This window comes from Tursiops truncatus, chromosome 18, assembly GCF_011762595.2.
Source record: "Tursiops truncatus isolate mTurTru1 chromosome 18, mTurTru1.mat.Y, whole genome shotgun sequence".
Taxonomy (NCBI): domain Eukaryota; kingdom Metazoa; phylum Chordata; class Mammalia; order Artiodactyla; family Delphinidae; genus Tursiops; species Tursiops truncatus.
In genome coordinates this window covers 15,530,462-15,553,753 of record NC_047051.1, presented here as the reverse complement: position 1 = coordinate 15,553,753, position 23,292 = coordinate 15,530,462, and the positions used below count along the sequence as shown (strand labels likewise).

At 40.3% G+C, this 23,292-nt stretch overlaps 1 protein-coding gene and 1 long non-coding RNA gene across 11 annotated transcripts in view; one reads left to right on the top strand and one right to left on the bottom strand.

Moving 5' to 3' along the window:
• Positions 1-18,564, bottom strand: part of NEK3 (NIMA related kinase 3) — a 26,711-nt gene extending 8,147 nt beyond the window's left edge. For 4 of the 10 annotated variants that reach the window (XM_073795126.1, XM_073795129.1, XM_073795130.1 and 1 more), the window contains exons 1-11: positions 16,509-16,710; positions 15,920-16,089; positions 14,345-14,438; positions 13,895-13,992; positions 12,598-12,681; positions 11,724-11,791; positions 11,545-11,631; positions 9,457-9,511; positions 3,372-3,572; positions 2,752-2,824; positions 730-776 (exon numbers count right to left, since the gene is read on the bottom strand). In XM_073795126.1, coding sequence (XP_073651227.1) covers positions 730-776; positions 2,752-2,824; positions 3,372-3,572; positions 9,457-9,511; positions 11,545-11,631; positions 11,724-11,791; positions 12,598-12,681; positions 13,895-13,992; positions 14,345-14,438; positions 15,920-16,036 — 924 coding nt within the window. In that variant the 5' untranslated portion in view covers positions 16,037-16,089; positions 16,509-16,710. Of the gene's footprint in view, positions 1-729; positions 777-2,751; positions 2,825-3,371; positions 3,573-9,456; positions 9,512-11,544; positions 11,632-11,723; positions 11,792-12,597; positions 12,682-13,894; positions 14,012-14,344; positions 14,439-15,919; positions 16,090-16,508; positions 16,711-17,790; positions 17,893-18,247; positions 18,273-18,462 lie in introns of those variants that run through there. The other 6 variants (XR_012327634.1, XR_012327633.1, XM_073795127.1 and 3 more) reach the window with 6 other exon arrangements.
• LOC109550200 (uncharacterized) lies at positions 18,540-23,292 on the top strand. The gene is made up of 3 exons (XR_002176589.3): positions 18,540-18,667; positions 20,877-21,099; positions 21,473-23,292. It is a non-coding gene; the product is annotated as an uncharacterized lncRNA (long non-coding RNA).

Here is a 23,292-nt window from a genome sequence, read left to right as displayed (position 1 = left end):
ATAGTACCACACACACAAATCCAACCAAGAGCCAGGCTAAAACAAGACTTTTATGCCTATAAGCAGGGCTAAGTTCGCTCACATCTTGTCATCCATAATTAGAAATGAAAAAACAAATAAATGTGTAAGGCCAACTGGCCCGAGGCAGGGGAACACAATCAGATTCACAGGTTGCATCAGACCGAAATTCTCCCGACCACCCAGTTCCAGAACCTGCCCTGGAGACATTCAGGACCACCCAGTTCCAGGAACTGACCTGGGGACTTTGAACCCAGCCCAGCCTTCCCGCCTTTCGAGGGGCGGGACTAAGGGTCCCCCAGGATACCCGAAAAGACCACCAAATAAGGAATACCCTGCGCCCTCCCAGATTCACCACACCCCTTTCCCTTCTTCCCCTATAAAATCTTGCCCAACCCTCGCCCAGGTGCGACTTCTCTGGCCCCTTTCTCTCGGACCAGTGAACCTCGCCCGGGAGCGCTCCCTAATAAAGCTCACTTGAAGCTTTCCTCTATTTCGCGGTGCCGTTTGTTAAGATCCGACCTTACAAAATGCTGATCTAAAGTGGCTCGGCTGGCAGTACAAAGAACAGCCGCCAGTTACTTCACAGGCCCAAAGATGAAAAACTCCTGAACCCAGGGACCAGACAACAGTCTTCCAAATATCTCCCAGCACCTAAAGATGCCAGGTACCCGGTAGACAATTTTAGACATTTAACTTGAAAGCACTTACCACTGTGCTTGCTTCATTTTCCAAAGCTATCCTGATTCTGCTGGGGTCTGCTCAAAGAGAAAAGAGAAGGTAGAGAGAAAACACATAAAGGCTTCTAATATGATTTGCACAAAGCTTGAGTGACAAAGACAAATGAAGTTTTTAAAGTCAAAGAACCAAAGCACTAGCTCATACAGTGATATCAAGCTTTAATTGCCTAATAATACACCTCAGCTGTTAAAGAGATTATTTCTGCTGTTTTATTCTAATGTTAACATCTGCAAGTTAAGACATCTCTATTCACTTATGCCAACCCATTTAGGCACCAGGAGGTAAGACGCTCTGTATACTCGGAAGGTCATTATCACCTTTAACATAAGCTTGCTACCCAGTCTGCTTTTCCTGACAGCTATTACAGTAGGTGGAATAGGTATCCCTCTCAAGAAATCAGCTACTTATTCCCTGATGAGGGCCCAGCAGCAGTCACGGAGGCAGGATGGCTCCTGCCTCATTTTCTGCTGCCAGAGCCTGGGGTCCGTGTTCCTCATTCATTCAGCATTTTAAACAATTGCTACTGAGCATCTATGATGACGGCACTGAGGATACAACAGTGAGCAAATGAGACACGGTCCCTGCCCTCACACAGCTTTCATTGTTCTGGTCTCACTGGCTACAGACTACATGGAGATACCACCAGACACGTGCTCCCCATCTGGTGGCTCCTCCGCACTGGCTTACTCCTCTTTTTTTTAGAAATTGTAAAACTACACTTTCCTATCTTGAAACTACACTGTCTTGAAACTGTTCTTAGACTGCTTTTGTTGTTGCTGCTCAGCATTTTAAAACGAATTTCCCACTACCCTGGGATGTGAACAGAAGCTACGAAACAGTACATAAAATAAAATCAACACTAAAACTGCTGAAGCAAAGGTAACTCACTACCTCTTAAGTAACGGAAAAAAATGCTGAATTGTAAGACTGAAGGGTTTATACCACTAAAAGGGTTTACATTCTTACAAAAGTAACATTTAAAATTTAACTTCAAGAAAACAGTATAGTTTAGAAATGTTTCTTTTGAAACTAACATGACATTGTAAATCAACTATACTTCAATAAAAAAGAAATTTAAAAAAATAGAAATGTTTCTTTTGTAGTATATAACACTAAGAGAACAGGCACTAAATAACGGAGGTTTTACAACATCTCCCTACAGTGGATGACCTACACATCTTAATTCTCTCTTATCCTGGTCATTGTTGGATTTCTTCAGATGAAAGATGTGTCATTGATGACAAATGAAAAGCAACAAAAAGAGCTTTGAAAAAATTGAGATGACAACTTCCAAAGAGACAATAAATTCCATTTGAAATTTGCTCAGGGTTGACTACAGATGTTTGGAAATTATGTGCACCTATTATGTGGACAGTTCCAACTTTTAAAAAGACTCCATTTAAAAAATTTTGTTTATAAGATGGTCCTTAGGGATACAACTTCCTATATTATATTTTCATGGTTAGATTCCTAGGTAAGACCACAGAATCCTTCTACCTGATCCATAACAAACTAGAGTAAATATGGTTCTAAAAATGAAACAGAGAACAATCTTTACATCTCTAAAATCTCCAAACTATGTTCTTTTTGATCCCTGGAAAACTAAATGTATAAGATTCAGTATAGGGCTTCCCTGGTGGTGCAGTTGTTGAGAGTCCGCCTGCCGATGCAGGGGACGCGGGTTCGTGCCCCGGTCCGGGAGGATCCCACATGCTGTGGAGCGGCTGGGCCCGTGGGCCATGGCCGCTGGGCCTGCACGTCCGGAGCCTGTGCTCTGCAATGGGAGGGGCCACAACAGTGAGAGGCCCGTGTACCACAAAAAAAAAAAAAAAAAAAAGATTCAGTATAGAATTATGCCTGAAGGAATAAGAAGCAAATTTTGATTTGAGGAGTATCTGGAAATCATCTCTAATAACTTGAAAATTGTATTTTTCCTTTTTGTTATACTGTATTTTAAAAGAACACAAAAAATAAGCTTTTCAAAATTCTTACCCTTTTTTCTTGGTGTACTAGGCATAGATTTTTTGGTTTCTTCTAATACCTGTTCACCATATTCTGTGATGATCTGAAAGTTTAAAGCAGAGAATTTAAAGATGTGAAAGATGCTTTTCTTTAGATACTGCCATAACATCATTTAATTATCAAGGTTCTTCCCCACAGCAATAAAGTTGAAAAGTAGAAATGCCATTTAAAAGATCCATGTAGGGATTTCCCTGGTGGTCCAGTGGTTAAGACTCCGTGCTTCCACTGCAGGGGGCAAGGGTTCGATCCCTGGTCAGGGAACTAAGATCCCACATGCCGCAAGGCACAGCCAGAAAAATAAATAAATAATAAACAATAAATAAATAAATAAAAGATCCACGTAATTTAAACAAACAGACATTTATATACGTCCAAAAAGATCTGGAAGGATAATGCAAACAATATCCATGATTATATTTGGGGAATAGCATCGTCGAAAGAAGAGGAGGGAAAGGACGTTTCAACTTTTTACTTTTTTTATATACGTCTGCATTATCTGAATTTTTACAGGCATGTATAACATGTAATTGTGTTTAGAAGATAACAAACACTGGGAAAACTGTTCACAGTCAATCTCACATGTACCATACCTCTGGGGGTAAGCACTTCTGGATGAGCCGAGCTAAAGGGCCTCTGGAGAGAAGAGTTGTAGCTGAAGGGCGATATGAGGGATTCTTTTTGAACATCTGCTTGATCAGATGCTGAAGCTCATAGGAATAATGGGATGGCAGTGGGCTCATGGACCCCTGACAAATTTTGAGGATAAGACTTTTCCAACTATTTGCCTGAAACTGAAAAGCAAAACTGAACTGTAAAAGCAGATACAAGGAAAGAGAACAGAAATAAGTAAATACCAGCTGAACTGAATTTATATGAATTATTTTAATTTTAGAAATTCTTCTCCCTAGAGGTGTTTTTAAGGCGCTGTTCTCTAATCTTTATTTTTACTAATCACACTTTTTTTCTTTGTATTTCAAAAAAATTATTTTACTGAAGTACAGTTGATTTACACTGTGTTAATTTCTGCTGTATAGCAAAATGATTCAGTTATACATCTATATACATTCTTTTTCATATTCTTTTCCATTATGGTTTAATCACAGGATATTGAATATAGTTCCCTGTGCTATACAGTAGGACCTTGTAGTTTATCCAAACAGTTTGCATCTGCTAGTCCCAAACTCCCACCCCACCTCCCAACCGGTACTATTCTAAAAATCTTATGGTTGTTCAGGAGAAAGGTAAATATAAATAGTAAAAGATGTTCCCATCTGGAGGAAGTCTTACCATCAGTGCCTGTTTTGGGTACTTTATTACTCAAATCAACGTTTTCACAGATACACATTTTTAATATATTTTAAAAATCAAAGTAATACATACATATGGCTTTTTAAAAAGTCAGATGATATTAAGGCTTATAATAAATGTAATGTTTCTTTGCTTCTCTCCTCCTCAAAAATCCCCAGGCCTGGGCTTCCCTGGTGGCGCAGTGGTTGAGAGTCTGCCTGCCAATGCAGGGGACACAGGTTCGAGCCCTCGTCTGGGAAGATCCCACATGCCGCGGAGCGGCGGGGCCCGTGAGCCACAACTACTGAGCCTGCGTGTCTGGAGCTTGTGCTCCACAACAAGAGAGGCCGCGACAGTGAGAGGCCCGTGCACCGTGATGAAGAGTAGCCCCCGCTCATCGCAACGAGAGAAAGCCCACGCACAGAAACGAAGACCCAACACAGCCAAAAATAAATAAAATTTAAAAAATAAAAAAAAATTTAAAAATCCCCAGGCCTGCTCCCTGACAAAATGCACTTTAGACTTTTCCTATTTTAAACTCCTGCTGCAAAATCCTTTCTACCTTCCATGTCATCGAAGTAGTTATCACCGTTTGACAAGTAACAGAGTGGGATATAAAATGTCATACCAGAATAACATTTAAAGTTTTCATTGTATAATAAACATACTGCGGGGGCTTCCCTGGTGGCGCAGTGGTTAAGAATCCACCTGCCAATGCAGGGGACACGGGTTCGAGCCCTGGTCCTGGAAGATCCCACATGCCGCGGAGCAACTAGGCCGGTGCGCCACAACTACTGAGCCTGTGCTCTAGAGCCCACAAGCCACAACTACAGAAGCCTGCGTGCCTACAGCCCGTGCTCTGCAACGGGAGAAGCCACGGCAATGAGAAGCCCACGCACCGCAATCAAGAGTAGCCCCTGCTCGCCGCAACTAGAGAAAGCCCGTGCGCAGCAATGAGGACCCAATGCAGCCAAAAATAAATAAATAAATAAATTTATAAAAAATAAAAAAATAAACACACTGCAGTTAACATTAGGTGCCAGCCTCAGTAATACTTAATATAAGAACATGATGGCATTCTGCCTTGGAGGTACATTGCCCTATTAATACATACAAGTGAAGATATGAAAAAGGAAAAGTCAACATGTAATAAAGGAAAAAAACATATAACAAAGGAAAATTTCAGGTAATGAAAAATAAGACTGAATCTGCTTTGCCTCAGGCTTTTTTTTTTTACTTATACCAGATGTAGTTTATTGATATAATCAATAGGATTATGAAACTTCCCCTATAACAACCAGAATTTAAATTTACATTAAGAGGTTTGATAATCAAACAACAGTGAAGCTATGTTAATATATTGTCACGGAAAAATTATCCATGACATTTGTTAAAAATGATAAGGCAGATTTTATTCAGGACCATTGTAACAGATATAGGCTCCACTGCGATAGAATTTTGCAGAGGGTTAGAGAGATTGGGCTTAAAGGCAAACACAGCATGGGCAAGTGGGAATTTATATCTAATGAACAGGGTAGATATCACCGGATGGAAAATTACTAACAGGAAACATCCAGGCAAAAGGGGGACTCTGGCAGAAACTAACACACCATTGCAAAGCAACTACACTCCAACAAAGACGTAAAAAAAAAAAAAAAAGAATAGCACTCCACACACACACACACACAAAAAGGGGGGGACTCTGGCTAAACCAATCTAACAGGATTCTTGCTGAAGGCAGACCAGAGGGGTCAGAGGTCAGCTGGGGAATTGTGGAGGATGAGGAACCTGATCAGATATCAAGGGCAATCGGACATTGAGGGTGGAGGGTTCTTGATAAAACTGGACTTTGCAAGGGAATGCACACATGGGTCTAGGAGAAGATTCAGAAGCCAGATGAAAATCTGGCTAAGCAAAGAATTCTTTTCAACTTGAGCCATTTTTAAAACAATTACTCATTTACTATTAATTACCGTTTGCTAAAAACAACACAAACCGAAGATCATGTATGTACACTTGAAAATATGAAGCTAAAGGGGTGATGCAAGCTAATGTGGTGGACAACAGACCTAAATTTTTATCTATATGTCTGAACTGAAAATGTTGTTTATTTGATACTCCCTTAAAACGACTTGCAATATTATTTTTTTGAAAAAGTTAAAAGGTTGCTTTGATTATAAACACACAAATATACACAGTTCTAGAGAAGCAGACTATAGTTAAAATTTACACGAAGTGGGACATGTTTGCCATATATCTACCAGATGTCTGAATTGGGGCACACTTCTTGACTTCTCAAAGTGTCTCCATCTGCAATTAGGGGTAATAATCTTATTCCCAAATGCCTCAGGCTTTCTAACCATTATATTGAATTTCAGCGTTTCCTAAAGGTTTGAGAACTACTTTTGCCTTTTTATTATTATTATTTTTTGCAGTACGCGGGCCTCTCACTGCTGTGGCCTCTCCCGTTGCGGAGCACAGGCTCCGGACGCGCAGGCTCAGCGGCCATGGCTCACGGGCCCAGCCACTCTGCGGCATGTGGGATCTTCCCAGACCGGGGAACGAACCCGCGTCCCCTGTGTCGGCAAGTGGACTCTCAACCACTGCGCCACCAGGGAAGCCCTATTTTTGCCTTTTTAGAGCAGACAGTGCCAAATATAAATATTCAGGGCACTGTACTCCTTACTACTTATTCTTGCTAGAAAAAATAAGAACATGTATATGAATGTTTATGAAAAGGACAAAATTAGGGAAAAAAAGAATATAATCCTAATTAAGATACTGAAATTTAAAAAATAATTTTATTTGTACACAACAGTGGTTCTCCACTTGGGCTACACATTACAATCACCTATTTTAAAACCACTAACGTCCCAGGAACTAACACAGTGTTGTAGTCAATTATACTTCAAAAACAAACAAACTCATAGAAAAAGAGATCAGATTTGTAGTTACCAGAGGCGGGGGGTGGGGGAAAGAGGAATTGGATGAAGGTGGGTCAAAAGGTACAAACTTCCAGTTGTAAGATAAATAAATGCTAGGGATGTAACGTACAACACAGTGAACATGATGAACACTGCTGTAGGTTCCATGTGAAAGCTGTTAGGAGAGTACACCCTAAGAGTTCTCATCTCAAAGAAGAAGTAGTTTTTCTTTTTCTTTTGTTTTGTATCCATATGAGATGATGGCTGCTCACTAAACTTATTATGATAATCATTTCATGGTGCACCTAAGTCAAATCACCACACTGTACACCTTCAATGCATACACTGCTATATGCCAATTATATCTCCGTAAAACTGGAAAGAAAAAAAATTTTTTTTAATGCCCCCAAATGAATACAAATTCAATGTAAAAGCAAAAACAAAATACACTAATGTCTAGGATACCCGAGATTTTAATTCAATTAGTCTGGCCTGTGCCTAGGCATCAGCATTTTTTTCAAGTTTCTCACATTGTTCTAATTATGCAGCTGGTATTATAAGCCACTTATATACAAGGAAGCTGACCTCTCAGTAACAGTGCACACCTTGTGGAGAAAAGGGAACCCTCTTGCACTGTTGGTGGGAATGTAAATTGATACAGCCACTATGGAGAACAGTATGGAGGTTCCTTAAAAAACTACAAATAGAACTACCATACGACCCAGCAATCCCACTACTGGGCATATACCCTGAGAAAACCATAATTCAAAAAGAGTCATGTACCACAATGTTCACTGCAGCTCTATTTACAATAGCCAGGACACCTAAGTGTCCATCGATAGATGAATGGATAAAGAAGATGTGGCACATATATACAATGGAATATTACTCAGCCATAAAAAGAAACGAAATTGAGTTATTTGTAGTGAGGTGGATGGACTTAGAGTCTGTCATACAGAGTGAAGTAAGTCAGAAAGAGAAAAACAAATACCGTATGCTAACACATATATATGGAATCTTAAAAAAAAAAAAAGGGTCATGAAGAACCTAGGGGCAAGACAGGAATAAAGACACAGACCTACTAGAGAAGGGACTTAAGGATATGGGGAGGGGGAAGGGTGAGCTGTGACAAAGTGAGAGAGTAGTATTGACATATATACACTACCAAACGTAAAATAGGTAGCTAGTGGGAAGCAGCCGCATAGCACAGGGAGATCAGCTCGGTGCTTCGTGACCACCCAGAGGGGTGGGATAGGGAGGGTGGGAGGGAGGGAGACACAAGAGGGAAGAGATATGGGGACATAGGTATATGTATAACTGACTTACTTTGTTATAAAGCAGAAACTAACACACCATTGTAAAGCAATTATACTCCAATAAAGATGTTTAAAAAAAAAAGTGCAAACCTTCCATTTGAGTTACTTTCATCTAGTGGTGAAGAAGGAAAGAAGGATGTTCTTAATTACTCACTCTCATGAGCTCTACATGTTCTCAAGCACCTCTGTGAAAATGCTTGCTAGAGCCAAGTTCAAATCTGTGCCCAAAGAACAGAATTTATTTCTATGCAAAGCTAACACTTAATAGGGATCAGCACTAATTATTAATTCTGTGCAATAAATAACTGCAAACAAGCAGGGCAAGTGAGTTAACTTCTTTTTATGTTAAATTATTTTTAAAATATCTTTAAAAAATATATAATATAGAGCAAAGTCTATTTTCTCATGATATTTCAGTTAGAGAAGAAACTGGAAGAAGTGAAATCTAACTGATAACAAGGAAAGTACAAACATGGTGCAGCCACTCTGGAAAACAGTTGGGCAGTTCTGCAAAAAGCCAAACATGCAGTTACCATGTGACCCAGCGATTCCATTCCTCTGTGTATACCCCAAAAATTGAAAACAGGGATTCTAATAGATACTTGTACACCCATGTTCACAGCAGCATTATTCACAATAACCAGAAGGTGGAAACAACCCAAATGTCCAGCAACAGATGAATGGATAAACAAAATGTGGTATAAACATAGAATGGAATATTATTAAGTCATAAAAAAGGAATGAAATTCAGACATATGCTACAACATGGATGAACGTTGAAAACATTATGCTATGTGAAATAAGCCAGACACAAAAGGAAAAATATGGTATAATTTTACTTATACCAAATAACTAGAATATGCAAATTCACAAAGATAGAAAGGGAGGGAGGGAGGGAAGCAGGGAGGGAGGGAAGGAAGGAGGGAGGCAAGCTAAATATAGTACTATAAATACTAAATCATGGAAATTTCCTATTAGTATATACTACAAAAGTAGCTCAAAGCAAAGATGACAGCAACTGGAAACATGAAAATCTTATAATGAACTCATCCTAAGGAAGCAAACCACCAACTGAAATCTGGCAGTTACTTAGGACTTAGCCCGATACAACCAGAGGCTGCCTTTCCCATTTTGCACGCCATACTTACTGGATGCTTAAGGGTACAGAGTTCATAGAGAATGCATCCCAAGGACCAGATGTCACTGGAAGCATAAAGAAGCAATGTAACAATGAGTGGGTTATGAGTTATCATATGAAAATATGTATATGTTGTAAAACAAAAAATAAAAAATTACTCTACCTTTAATAAGAACAGACATTGCAGGTACTTCTTAGCTACTGAAATAAAATATACAGCAATTTTGGTCTAACACTTAGATACTTACTAACAGTAATGTTCACAATAAAACTGACTGCTCCCCAGCCCCTGCGCCTCCAAACCTGGGTTGTTCGGGTATCAGTTCAGTAGTACCAATACTTGGTGCAAGAGGAATATCCATGGACTCAGATTATCAGAGTCGGCAGAAGGGCTTTAGAAGTCATCCAGTGCAGCTTCCACCCAGACTGCCTGTACCACACCTGGCCGTTGGTCACACATCCTGATGGACAGCTCTCTGTGCCCCCAGTGGCTGGCTCTAAGGGACAGCCTTCTTATTCTTCCACAAAAGAGCTCTTCAAAGTTCAGCAAAGGGTTCTATAGTTTGCCCTATACGCCCACCCTTCTTCAAACTAAGCACCTCCACTTTCCTCCAGAGTTCTCACCACCTAGTTGTCATCCCCCAGACTTTTTCTAGATGATATTCTTTTCATTTTAACTAAGGTTTTTTTTTTATCAACTATTTCCCCCAACTTTTAATTTTCTAAAGTTTGAAACCTACAGGAAAGTTGTAAATGCCCACATGCTCCTTCCTAGGTTTCTCAGCCATTAGCATTTGCCACGTTTGCCTGCTTTTCCTCTCTTGCTTCTAGATCTGAACCTCTTGAAAGAAAGGCTGCAGACATCAAACACTTCACCCCTAAACACATCAACATGTATCTCCTATGAGCAAGGACACTCTCCCTCATGAACACAACACCATTATCACATCCAGGAAATTTAACCTTAATTCAATACTATTATCTAATATTTTGTCCAAACTCAGATTTCCCCAGTTGTCCCAGGAAGTCCCTTCATAGCTGTTTTGTCTCCAATTCAGTCAGTTTTACTCTTAAAGGAGTCGATTTATTATGGATTATCATATCCTTTTCAGAAAACAACTTGGCAGATGGTAACAAGAACCTGTGGGTGTTTCTCTTTCTAGGAATTCATGCCAAGAATGTGATAGACAACAACGACATATTTATGCACAAAAGGCATATTAATCACAGCACTGTTTAGGATACTGAAAATGGGAAATATATCATAAGGCCAATGACAGAGGAATGTGCAATAAATTCTGGAAGACCCATGTATTAAAATATTATGCAACCATTAACAATAATCATGCAGAGTTTTAATATGGGATAAAGTGAATATGATATAAAGTGAAAAAAGCAGGATACTAAAGTGTATATAGAGTATATAAACAAAGTTTAGGGGAAAAAGAGAATGGATGGGGGAAAAAACCCAAAATGTTATCAGTAGTTGTGTAAAAGTGAGTGATCACCATTTCCTTTCTTGTATATCTCTACATTTCCAATCCTTCCCCTGCCTACCCACTCCATCAATGGGCACATATTACTTATATTCAGAAAAAAATTATGCTTTAAATCATAAGGACTTCATACTATCTTCTGATAATCAATGAACCTATCAGTCAAGTGCTTATTATCTAGTCCTGTAAATGTCAACTCAATGACATAATCCAGTGGCTCCCAAATTTTGCCGCACATGGGACTCACTTAGTGATCCTGGAAAATTACTGATGCCTGCTGCCCACCCCCAGACATTTGGATTTAACCGATATGGCTACAACCTGCGCTTTGGGATTTTAAAAGTCGGGAGCAGCAAAGTTTGAGAAGCAGTAATATAATGCATACTGTTCCCAGAAATGACTAACCTTTCTTTCAGCATTTACATGTAGCTCCTCTCAGCTCTGATTAAAACAGTGGGAAAATTATGACTTTCATCTAGAGGCCTAGGAATTTAAATTCTACACTGCTTTCACATATACATTTTTAAAAACCAAACTTCACCTGTAGGCTACAATGCCTGTACCAAACTGTCAGCCCTGTACCAACTACATATATCACTTACCTTTTATTGTTATAAGGCATGTTCTCCCAAATTTCCGGGGGCACATAATAAGGTGTTCCCACATACGTACAAGCAAATGCCATGGGACTAAAACCAGAAAGAGGCACAGAACGATTACAGAGCGTTTCTCAATGATGATGCTTCGACTACTGTCACTACTACAGAAGAGACATACATACCTGGAGAGAAGACGGGCAGATCCAAAATCACCCAATTTTACTTTTCCGTTTTGGGTGAGGAAGATATTCTGCATTGAAAAAGAAGAGCTCAGATTACATCTACCCTCATTCAAATATAAGGCAGAGATATATGTGGAACCTAGAAAAATGGTACAGATGAACCGGTTTGCAGGGCAGAAATAGAGACACAGATGTAGAGAACAAACGTATGGACACCAAGAGGGGAAAGCGGCGGGGTGGGGGTGGGATGAATTGGGAGATTGGGATTGACATGTGTACACTGATATGTATAAAACAGATAACAAATAAGAACCTGCTGTATAAAAAATAAATAAATAAACAAACAAACAAATATAAGGCAGAGAGCGCCGGCAGAAGCTGTCTTTCAAAGGCTGCTGATGATGGAGATCAAGGGTAGAAATGCTGACAGCCGAGTCCTCGAATGGAACATAAAAAGACAAGATACCCTCTGGACAGCTGCACTTCCCTGCTTGGGAATTCAGGATGACTGATTAGAAATCTAACAGGCAAGCTTCAGATTGTATCGGCAGACCCTGCTCAACTGACCGGAGAACGTGTGTCCCGGTAACTCCAGGTGGCAGGCCCTGGTCTCAACCGTTTTCCATCTGAGAACATGTGGTCTTAGGAAACAGTCACTAAGAGAGCTGGAACATATTACCATACACTACTAAAGAGATTTACTGACCTGTTCTCAAGTAGTACCTTATTTGGCTAGCATAAATATCAATATTACATTGAGAAATATTTCTAAACTAGATAAAAATGCCCCAGAAGGAAAGAGAATAACACAGAAAAAACATGGAACGAAATAGTTTTCGATTTTTTTTTTTAGGACCAAAATGTTTCCACTTACCTTGGACTTGATATCTCTGTGTAACACACGTTTCTTGTGAATGTGATTTACTCCAAGGCACATTTGTGTAAACCAATTAAGTATCTGTAAGGAAAAAAGCATGCAAATCTGCAAGAATGCAATAACGGGTTCATGGCAACCCCAAATCCCAAAGAATCATCTTCAGGCCCTGGCTGACCTGAGTTTTATATAATATAAGTACAGAACTCCTGAAAATTACATAGTTCAACTAAGATTCAGTGTTGCCTGGAGAAATTCAGAAAAGCTGTGAATCAATCCCATTGTGTCATCGTCTTATGTATGATCTAAATAGCAATTTATTTATGTACTTTTTTGGCCATGCCACGTGGCTTGTGGGATCTTAGTTCCCCCAGGGATTGAATCCGGGCCCTTGGCAGTGAAAGCGCGGAGTCCGAACCACTAGACTGCCAGGGAATTCCCAACGATTTATTTTAATAAAAATCCCACTATGGTTTTCTTGTATTTAACCAAATAAAAATATTTTTAAATATACAATAAAAGTAGTTTGCCATTTAGAAATGAATATGCTATAACTTTTTATAGTGTAATCATTACATCAGATTTTCATTCACTTTTTCAGAATATTCATATGTTAACATTAAAAGATTTCATTATATTACCAACAATCCTTTGAAGCCAGGCTGACATGGTACAATGGAACCCATATTCTTAACAATACAACTTCTAGATGAAAAATATTTATACTAATATACTCTCAAAACATGTTATATACCATGTATCAAACTAAGCCCCAGTAAAGCTGTTTATTGAAGTATTTTCCTTAGTCAACTCATTCCGATAATATTTAATACACAACTTTCCATTAAAAAGGCAGGAAGTATTTTAAGAGACTATGCTAAACTGTAGAAGGAAAAAGACTAAGAATAGGTGCTCCTGAAAACCAGAAATGCAGGCTTCATTCTTCAGATGATCTAGAAATACAAAAGAAATCCATCTGCCTTCTAAAATTTCAATACAAAAAATAAAAATTTTAAATGTCTAGTAGAAAGTATGATAAATAATACAATTTTGAAATTCTTCTAAACATGGAAGTGTTATTCCTTGATATTTTATAAACTTATATCTATTTTACTCCCTAAAAACATCTCAGGCAGCCACATCTCACTAAGCAGCATCATGGATACAGAAATGAGTCATTTCTAACTAGTGTGTCAGGTAATCACAGACAGCAATGCTTCTATTTTAACACATACAAATTTTATGAGAAAAGTTGCTTCCAAACCTTGAGGGAAACTTATGTAAGTCGGTCTCTTACCATATCTTCAGGAAACAACTTCCCTTTCTGATGTTTAATCTTCTGCATCAGGTCCCCTCCATCACAATACTCCATCACAATATACAGATGTCCTTCAGCTAAAACAAATGTAAGACTCTTTAAGAAAGGCCCAGGGACTTCCCTGGTGGTCCAGTGGTTAAGAATCCTCCTTCCAATGCAGGGGACGGGGGTTTGATCCCTGGTCGGGGAACTAAGATCCCACATGCCGCAGGGCAACTAAGCCTGCGTGCCACAACTAGAGAGAAGCCCACACACCGCGAGGAAGAGCCCACGTGCCGTAATGAAAGATCCTGCATGGCTTAACAAAGATCCCGACAGCCACAACTAAGACCCGACACAGCCAAATAAATTTAAAAAACCAAAAAACAAAGCCTCAGTGGCCATGAATCAAATTCAGAAATGCATGTATTGGGGGAAATTCATATTTACCTTCAAATGATTCCTTAAAGGCAACAATATTGGGGTGTTTCATTTTGGCTAACAGAACAGCCTCCTTCCTAGAATTCTGTGTGTCAGAGAAAAACTAGAAGGAAGTTTAAATAAGCGTAAATGTAATACTTCATAATAAAACTGATAGTAAAATGATATTATAGTAGTTTGTAAGGTATTTCAATGCTAGACACAATTTCATAGCACTGTACTCTGACCAATTGAGTTTATCAAACTCCACGAGAAAACATGTGCAGATTTCTCAACTATGGCTATATGCATGCTTAAGCTGACCTCTTATATCTTTACAAGTATAGAATGTAAACGACTCTTATCATCAGCCTAAGTATAACCTGACTTGGAGAGCCAGTATGCCATCAACAATAGGAGCTCCTTAAAGAAAAACTAGGGCTTTCATGTTTTTACTGTCTGCATCACTTTATCAGCCCACTGGTTCAGATGAAAAATATATATACTCGTGTATTACAGCAGCATGGATGGGCAAAGACCATATGCAAAATAAGTTTCCAAAACTGTTTGTCCCCTAACTTACTCTATGAGGATAAAATCCTGAATGACTTATAATTAAGAAACTGCAACTGATTATGTACTAGCCCAAGGGGGCTCAGACCAGCAGCATCACCACCGGCTGGGAACTTGTTAAAAATGCAAATTCACAGGCTCACCAGGAACTACACAACCAGAAACTCAGGGGTTAAGGCTCAGCAATCTGGTTTAACAAGCTCTCCAGGTGATTCTGATGCCCACTAAACGAGGTCAAGATTGCAGTGGGAAAAAAAATACTCTGAGAATTTTATTAAAATGTATTTTTTTTTTAGTTGATCAAAACATTATTAGGCAGCCTCCATGGTATGGCTTCTTTCACCTGACAACTATGTTACATCGTGACAAATACAGTTTGACCTTGAACAAGGTTAGAGGCATTGACTGCACGGGGTTGAAATTCCAAGTACAACTCATAGCTGGCCCTCCATGTATGGAGGAAGCCCTCCATTTCCTCGGTTCTGCACCCACAGATTCAACCAACTTCAGATCGCACGGCACTGTAGTATTTACTATTGAAAAAATCTACGTGGACCCACAGCAGTCAAACCTGTGTTGTTCAAGGGTCAACTGTACAGATAAATCAGCACTTTCCTCATCTTACAGGGAAATAAAACCTATACGCTAATCCACAGAATAGGTTCCCTGATACCAAAGGTCAGCATTTTAGGTCTCAGCTCTTCACTGTATGTTGATGTTCCTTTTTTCATTAATATGGCACCCGAGTTGCATTTGGGCAGCTTCCCTACACCCTTAAGTATGCAAAATTGGAAATTATTACAAATTATTCACATTGAGATAAACAGCAATCACCACCCAAACCTTGATTATTTTTGATAATTACAATATCCTAAGAACCACCTAAGATATATCAAGACCTTGTAAAGCTAATGAATAAACCCATTAAATCTTTTGCACAAAGGAGCAATTCCATGTTAAATTTCAAGAACTTGTTTTCCTATACAAATTACATGTACACTTTCAACATGAGCTAATTGCTTTAGCAGTGACCTTGGGAAGCCTTATTTCTTTCATGGCAAACATCTGATTACTGCTCTCCTGCTGAACCAAAAGGGCTCTGCCAAAGGAGCCCTCCCCAATCACTCTCAGGACTGTGTAACTGTCCATGCTGGGCACCGCACAGGGGCTCCACTCCCGCAGTCACCACCGGCTCTCCCAACCTAGATTCAAAAACAGAAACAACGGAGAATTACTGCAACGCAGAAACAGAGACACAGACGTAGAGAACAAACATATGGACACCAAGGGGGGAAGGGGGAGGTGGGATGAATTGGGAGATTGGGATTGACATATACTACACTACTATGTATAAAATAAATAACTAATGAGAACATGCTGTATAGCACAGGGAACTCTACTTAGTGCTCTGTGTGACTTAAATGGGAAGAAAATCCAAAAAAAGAGGGGATATATGTATACATATAGTTGATTCACTTTGCTGTACAGCAGAAACTAACACAACACTGCAAAGCAACTATACCCCAATTAAAAAAAAAAAAAAGATTCGCCCACAAAAAAAAAACCTGAGAATTAAATTTACTTTCAAAAGGCAGAATTAATTCAAAGTAGCTCTAATCACCATGATAGGATGACTTATTCCTTTATTCATTCAACAGGTGGACACAGAGCATGCGTGCCAGGTTTTATAATCCTGAACAAATCTCTCAACATTCAGCCCCAGTCATCATGCACACTCCAAAGCAGATGGGACCGCAGGCCTCAACAAATGCAGGGTGGCGAGTCTTACAGGGAGGGTCATGCTGGTCCTCGGCAGAGGTATCCTGGGGAGTTAGGAAGATGATATTTAGGCTGAAGCCTGAAGGATAAATGGAAGATATCTAGGCAAAGAGGAGGGACATGATGGAGGCAGAGGGAATTGCATAGTTAAGAGCAAAAGAGATTGTTTCAGGTCAAGGACTTGAAAGAGGACTGTAAGGCTAGTAAGGCAGACTGGGTCTTGTCTCAAGGTCACTGTAAGCAAAGTTCAGGTTGCTGGATTTTATCCTGGGGTAATTCACAGGCTGTCTCTGAAGGGTTTTAACCAAGAGAGCAAATTTACAGCTTAGAAAAATTGCTCATGCTGGCTGCAGAGCAAGGGACCAGACAGGGGAAAGGGGAGAAGGGACGGAGCAGGACTCCTACCACAGAAAAGGCAGGAAAATGATGACACAATGGAATAGGGGGGTGGCAAGGGGGATGAAGACAACGGGAAGGAACATGTAGAAAGAACTGGCAAGATTTTTGGTTACAGATTTATGGGGGACAAGTAGGGAGAAGGGAACAAGGTAGACTCAGGTTTCTGGTGTATATTGGGCAAATACTGATACCTTTCCCTGAGAAAAAGGAAAGGCATGGCGGTTGTGTGCCTGGTGTTTTTGGTTTGATTTTTCTGGCGGTGACAGTGGGGTGGGTGGGGAAAGGCGTGGGGAAGGGAGACATGTGCTCCTTTGGGGACATGCTGAGTTGGAGGTGCCTGGGAGGAAGAAGACATGTTAAGCAGAGTCCTTGAACTTCAGTCTCCCTTTTATATTTCCTGGATGAAGCAGCTCGCTGGATCTCTTAATACATCAGAAAGAATGAATATAAAGTTCCTAACACTTTACCTGGTACATAGGGGGCCCTGAATAAACGGCAGCTATTATTATTATTAAACCTTAGAAAGGTGATGCTTTTTTTTTCATTACAGAAAAAACACTGGAATGAGTTTGATTTTCACAAAACTTACTTGTACTGTTTTATTTTCATAAAAATCACACCACAAAGATTTATGAGGTCCAGAGAGCATGGCGGGTAAAGCAAAAATTACAAACCAAAACCTACAGTTCTAGCGACCATTTGCACTCCTGTTTACCTAGACTCACCAGGAAACTCTAGAATTTCTCCATGTAACCAAATCAGATGCATGGTCTTCAGAAACAATTCTTTTCAAGGACAGTAAGGTCTTCCTGGATATGACGTGAAAGAAAAAAGTTCTTTGACGCTATTTTAACTGACCCCTGGCATGACACGATTTGACAAGAAGACCTAGTTTTCCCATATTTTTATTCTTTTTTACTTCGGGTATTTATTCTGTGAGCGGACAGTAAGTGATAAGCAAGAACAACCACTGACTTTTCTTAGCTGAAAATCACATTTGGTCCTTTCCGTCCACGTTTTCCCCTGTTACTCATTACACACCTAAGCTCATTAAAAAACCTGTATATGCTCTGAATATGACAAAAGCGTCGCTTCGCAGGCCTATTCCGATCAAAAGCTAATAAAGTGATGTGCAAATATAAATGTAGTATGCAGCTTAGAAAGTGAGCGCGGTGACCGCACCTCGGGGGAGATCCGATCCTCACTCCCGGAAAAGCCGCTCCGCCTCGCATCCCTGCCCGCGTTACCCACGCGACCCCCAGGCCCGGGTCCGCGAGCGCCGGAGCGCTGGTCCCGCTCGCCCCCACCCCGCGTGGGCGCCGCCGGCCCAGTGCCCAGCGCCTACCCGTCCCCGCCCTCGTTCCCGCGGAGGGTGCCTGCCCGGGCGGCCGCCTCACCTGCTTCCCAGAGGTCCTGAGCCGGGCGCGTTTCCGGGGGGCGGGTCGGCGGGTCGTCTCTCGGATTGCCGGCGAAGGCAGCTTCCGGGTCGAGCGGGAGGCGCTAGGGGTAGCCGGGCTTACGAAGTGCGCGTTTTCAAAGTGGTGTTCCACGTCGCTCCAGAACAATGCCAATAATATTGAGGGAAAGTATCCTTCGCGGAACGTAAGTTCTGTCACCAGTTTAAGCTAACAGCCCATGTAGATAAGTTTCATGGGCACAGCACTCAGCTTACCAATTGTGTGAACTTTGACAAGCGTGGAGGGCAGATTAATGGTCCCCCAAAGATGGCCACACCTATCCATTATTATAGATAACATATACAAGTTACGAGGGGCTAAGCACTCTTTTAAGTGAGCTTAGCATGTAAAGTGCATAGAATAGGACTAAAGTGTTAGCTATTAACTCATTTAATCTTCAAAACAACCCTAAAGGTAGGTACAATTATTATCCCTGAGGCACAGAGAGGTTAAGTTCTTTGCCTTAGGTCCCACAGCTAATAAGTGGTAGAAGTAGAATTAGAACCCAGGCAGTTTGGCTCCAGAGTCTGACCCTTAACCACTACGCTGCAATGATGTCAGAGACACTGCAGTGGTAAACAGTCTGAAAAGCTGACCCAATTACAAGGTCTGAAGAGAGCCTATCGGATTTAGCAACAGAAGGTCATGGGTAACCTTGAAGAAAGTATATCAGTGATGTGATGTGGGAGAATCCAGATTGCAGTAGCTGAGGGGAGATGGTCAGAAGAATCAAGGAGTTCAGGATATTTTCAAGACACTTAGCCTTGAAGAGAAGGAGAAAGGGTGATAACCATGGGTAGAGGGAAGCACAAGATTATTTATGAGAGTATTTTATTAATGGGGAAATTGTAGCTATATGTTGAGGGATAATAAACCAGTGGAAGGAAAGAGAGGCTGAAAGTGCTAGCGGGAGGGGGGCCAGGAAGGTCTAGTTGATCCAAGTAATGTGTTTTTATTTTTTATTTTATTTTATTTTTTGGCTGTAGCTTGCAGGATCTTAGTTTCCCGGACCAGGATTTGAACCTGGGCCCTCTGCAGTGAAAGCGCAGAGTCCTAACCACTGGACCGCCAGGGAATTCTCCAGGAAGGTCTAGCTGAGATGAAAGGATGGTGGCTTTTAGAGCCCAGGAAGAGAATTAGCCTTAGACTAGATGAGGAACAGACAGATTTGCTTCTGAGACCAGAAGAGGAAATACAGATGTGGATGGATGTAGATAATATTAAAGAAGGAGAAGGAATCTTGAAAGCCTCAGTTTTCTCTGTGAAATAGAAAATTAAGTCATGTATAGCATATGGAAATCTTGAAGAGAAAGTTTTTTTTTTTAAATCGAGATTTTTATATTATTTATTAGTTCTATACAGTAAAATTCTGAGTAGTGAAGTTTTGATTGTTGTTTTCAGAATACCAGAAGAAGCTTATGTGGGCAAAGGTGATCAAGCAGCTCAGAGGTGATTCTAATGCATAATTGTGTAGTCATCTCTAGGAGTAAGAAATTTGGATTAATCCAAAATTGGGATTATGTAGATAACAGAAGTACACTAGGACAAGGGAGTTAAGGGTGCTGATACAAGGATGATTGACGTGACACACCTCGGTGTCTAGACCGAATATCCCTGTGAAGGAAGTGAAGTCTAGAAGGGCACCATCCATTATGTAGGTACTAGACACGTGTGGCTACTGAGCTCATGAAAACTGGCTGCTGGTGCAAACAGAAATGTGCTGTAAATGTAAAATACATTTCAAATAAAATCAGGGGGTGATGGCTGGCCGAAGAGCCCTCCCCACTTGCTGGGAACAGGGCAAGGATCCTTGCCAGCCCATTTTACTCAGCATTCTACTGGAGATTTTAACAGCTCAATAAGACAATAGAAAGAAATAAAAGGCATAAATATTAGAATGAAAGAAATAATATTGTCATTGTTCACAAATAAGATGATATCTGTGAAAAATCTACAAACCTTAGAGTTAATGAATTTGGCAAGATTACTAGATGAAAGATTAATGCTCAAAATTTAATTGCATTCATTTATCTATTTGAAAAAAGTAAAATACCAAAAACAAGAGTAAAATATCCCATTAATCATTTTGTATATTGATTACCGCTGACTTGATTTTTTATTTTTTTGGCCACGCTGCTCAGCTTGCAGGGTCTTAGTTCCCCAACCAAGGATCAAACCCGCACCCTTGGCAGTGAAAGTGCGGAGTCCTAACCACTGGATCGCCAGGGAATTCTGAACTCATGTTTTTGAATAAAACATTGTGAACTTGAATCATACCACTTTCTTTTAACTTTTTAAAAATACTAGAATATTTTAAGTTACGTATGTAACTTGCAATATATTTCTATTTCTAGTGCTGGCCTAGAGGGTCTCGATGATGAGCTAGAGGTCTGAATGAAGTCAAAGAACCACCATGGAGGGAGCAAGGGAGACAGCTGGTGGGAGAGGAGTTGTGAAGAAAACAGGACCGTAGTCTCAAGATTTCAGAGGTGGCCGCAGTTCTTTGCAAGCCAAAGTCCGTGTTGCCGCCTAGGAATCAGTTGCTGAAGTGCGGGGCACAGTTCATTGGAATGAGAGGTGAGGTCATCAGATGGCATTAACAGGGAGACAGGAGCGGGTAATCTAGTTCAGGGTTTCTCCCCTCAGCCCTGTTGACAGTTTGGGCTGGATAATTCTTTGTTATGGGGGTGAGGGTGTGGCTGCTTGCCTTGTGCTTTGTAGGTTGTTTAGCGGTTATCTCTGGCCTCTGCCCACCAGATGCCAGCAGTACCCCCTGACCTCGGTTGTAACAAACTGTCTCCAGATATTGAAAATGTCCCAGGATGGGAGGTGGGAGTGGAGTGGCGAGAAATGGCACAAAATAGCCCCTGATTGAGAAACACCAATCTAGTTGGATGCTCTGAACCTCAAAAGAAGGTGGAAAAGTAATGGTCTTTTTTTTTTCTTCCAGTTTTATTGAGATATAATTGACATACAGCACAGTTTAAGGTGTACAGCATCATGATTTGACTTACATACCTTATGAAGTAATGACCACAATAAGTTTAGTGATTGTCCATCATCTCATACAGATGCAAAATAAAAGAAAAAATGTTTTTTCCTCGTGATGAGCTTTCATATAAACATACAGCACTGTTTATACATTCTATTTATCATGTTGTATGTTACATCCCTAGTACTTATTTATCTTATAACTGGAAGTTTGTACTTTTTGACCACCTCCATCCAATTCCCCCTCCCGCCCCGCCCCTCTGGTAACCGCAAATCTGATCTTTTTCTATAGGTTGGTTGGTTTGTTCGTTGAAGTACAATTGACCTACAACACTATGTTAATTCCTGGTGCACAACATACTAATTTGATACTTCTATACATTTCAAAATGATCACCACCGTAAGTCTAGGAAAAGTAATGGGCTTTAGTAATAACATAGTAGGCATTTGCAGACAGCACCTCTAGCTTTGCAGAGTATGGTGTACAATGAACAAGTAAGAGCTGATTAGAGTCTAGTTTCCATCCTGATAAGCCATGTAGATACAACAGATATTTTCAAAATATTAAACAGATATGATGCCCAATGACCTTTGAATCTCAAAGTTAATTTTCCTGAGTTCCTAATGAGATAATAGCTTCAAACTCCAGGCCCTATTGATACAGAAAAAAAGATTGTCTTAATTTTATAAATAAGAGACAGAGTCTCTTCATCCTTTTTTTTTTAAAATATATTTATTTATTTTATTTTTGGCTGCGTTGGGTCTTCATTGCTGCACACGGGCTTTCTCTAGTTGCGGCGAGCGGGGGCTACTCTGCTGCAGTGTGCGGGCTTCTCATTGCGGTGGCTTCTCTTGTTGTGGAGCACAGGCTCTAGGCGCGTGGGCTTTAGTAGTTGTGGCATGCAGGCTCAGTAGTTGTGGCGCACGGGCTTAGTTGCTCCGCAGCATGTGGGATTTTCCCGGGCCAGGGCTTGAACCCTTGTCCCCTGCTTTAGCAAGTGGATTCTTAACCACTGCACCACCAGGGAAGCCCTACTCAGTGTTTTTGAGGTTCATCTATGTTGCTATGTTTATCAGTAGTTTGTTCCATTTTCTTAACGTCTGTTTTCTTTTGCTTAATTTCCATTGAGTGGATATAGCATACGATGTTTTCTCATTCACCAGTTGATGGGCTTTTGTGTTGTTTCCAGTTTTGGGCTCATATAAGACTATTACGAACATCTTAGGGTACAATCTTTGCCTGGGCATGTTTTCATTTCTCCTTGATACTTAGGGATGGAATTGCTGGGTCTCACCCTTACATTTTATATTTTTAACAATTAAATGCCTACTAGATGGTGAGAGTAAACATGAATTTCTGTATCCTGCACCCAAACATGACGAGTTTGTTAGCAAGGTAATTAGCTTCAGTTCTATTTTTTTTTTTCTCCTTGACACCTCTCCTGTTGATTGGAGTATTTTCATTTTATATGATGTTTTGTAATCTACAATTATGTGTATTTCACTGTTTTTATTGACTTGGTGTGCTTAATGATTCTTTAAATCTTAGATTTACTTTTTATTTCACTGGAATAAAACCCCTAGGGATACTTTCAGACAAGATCATGAGCGGTAAACTGAATCTTTGCATGTTTGAAAATGCCCTCAAACTTGAATTATAGCTTGGGCATAGAATTCTAGCTTCAGAGTACATTTTCTCAGAATTTTGAAGATCTCAGGTGTGGTAACGGGTCTGGCTTCTGAACGTCTCACACTTATTCCCACGGAGGTGGGACTCGT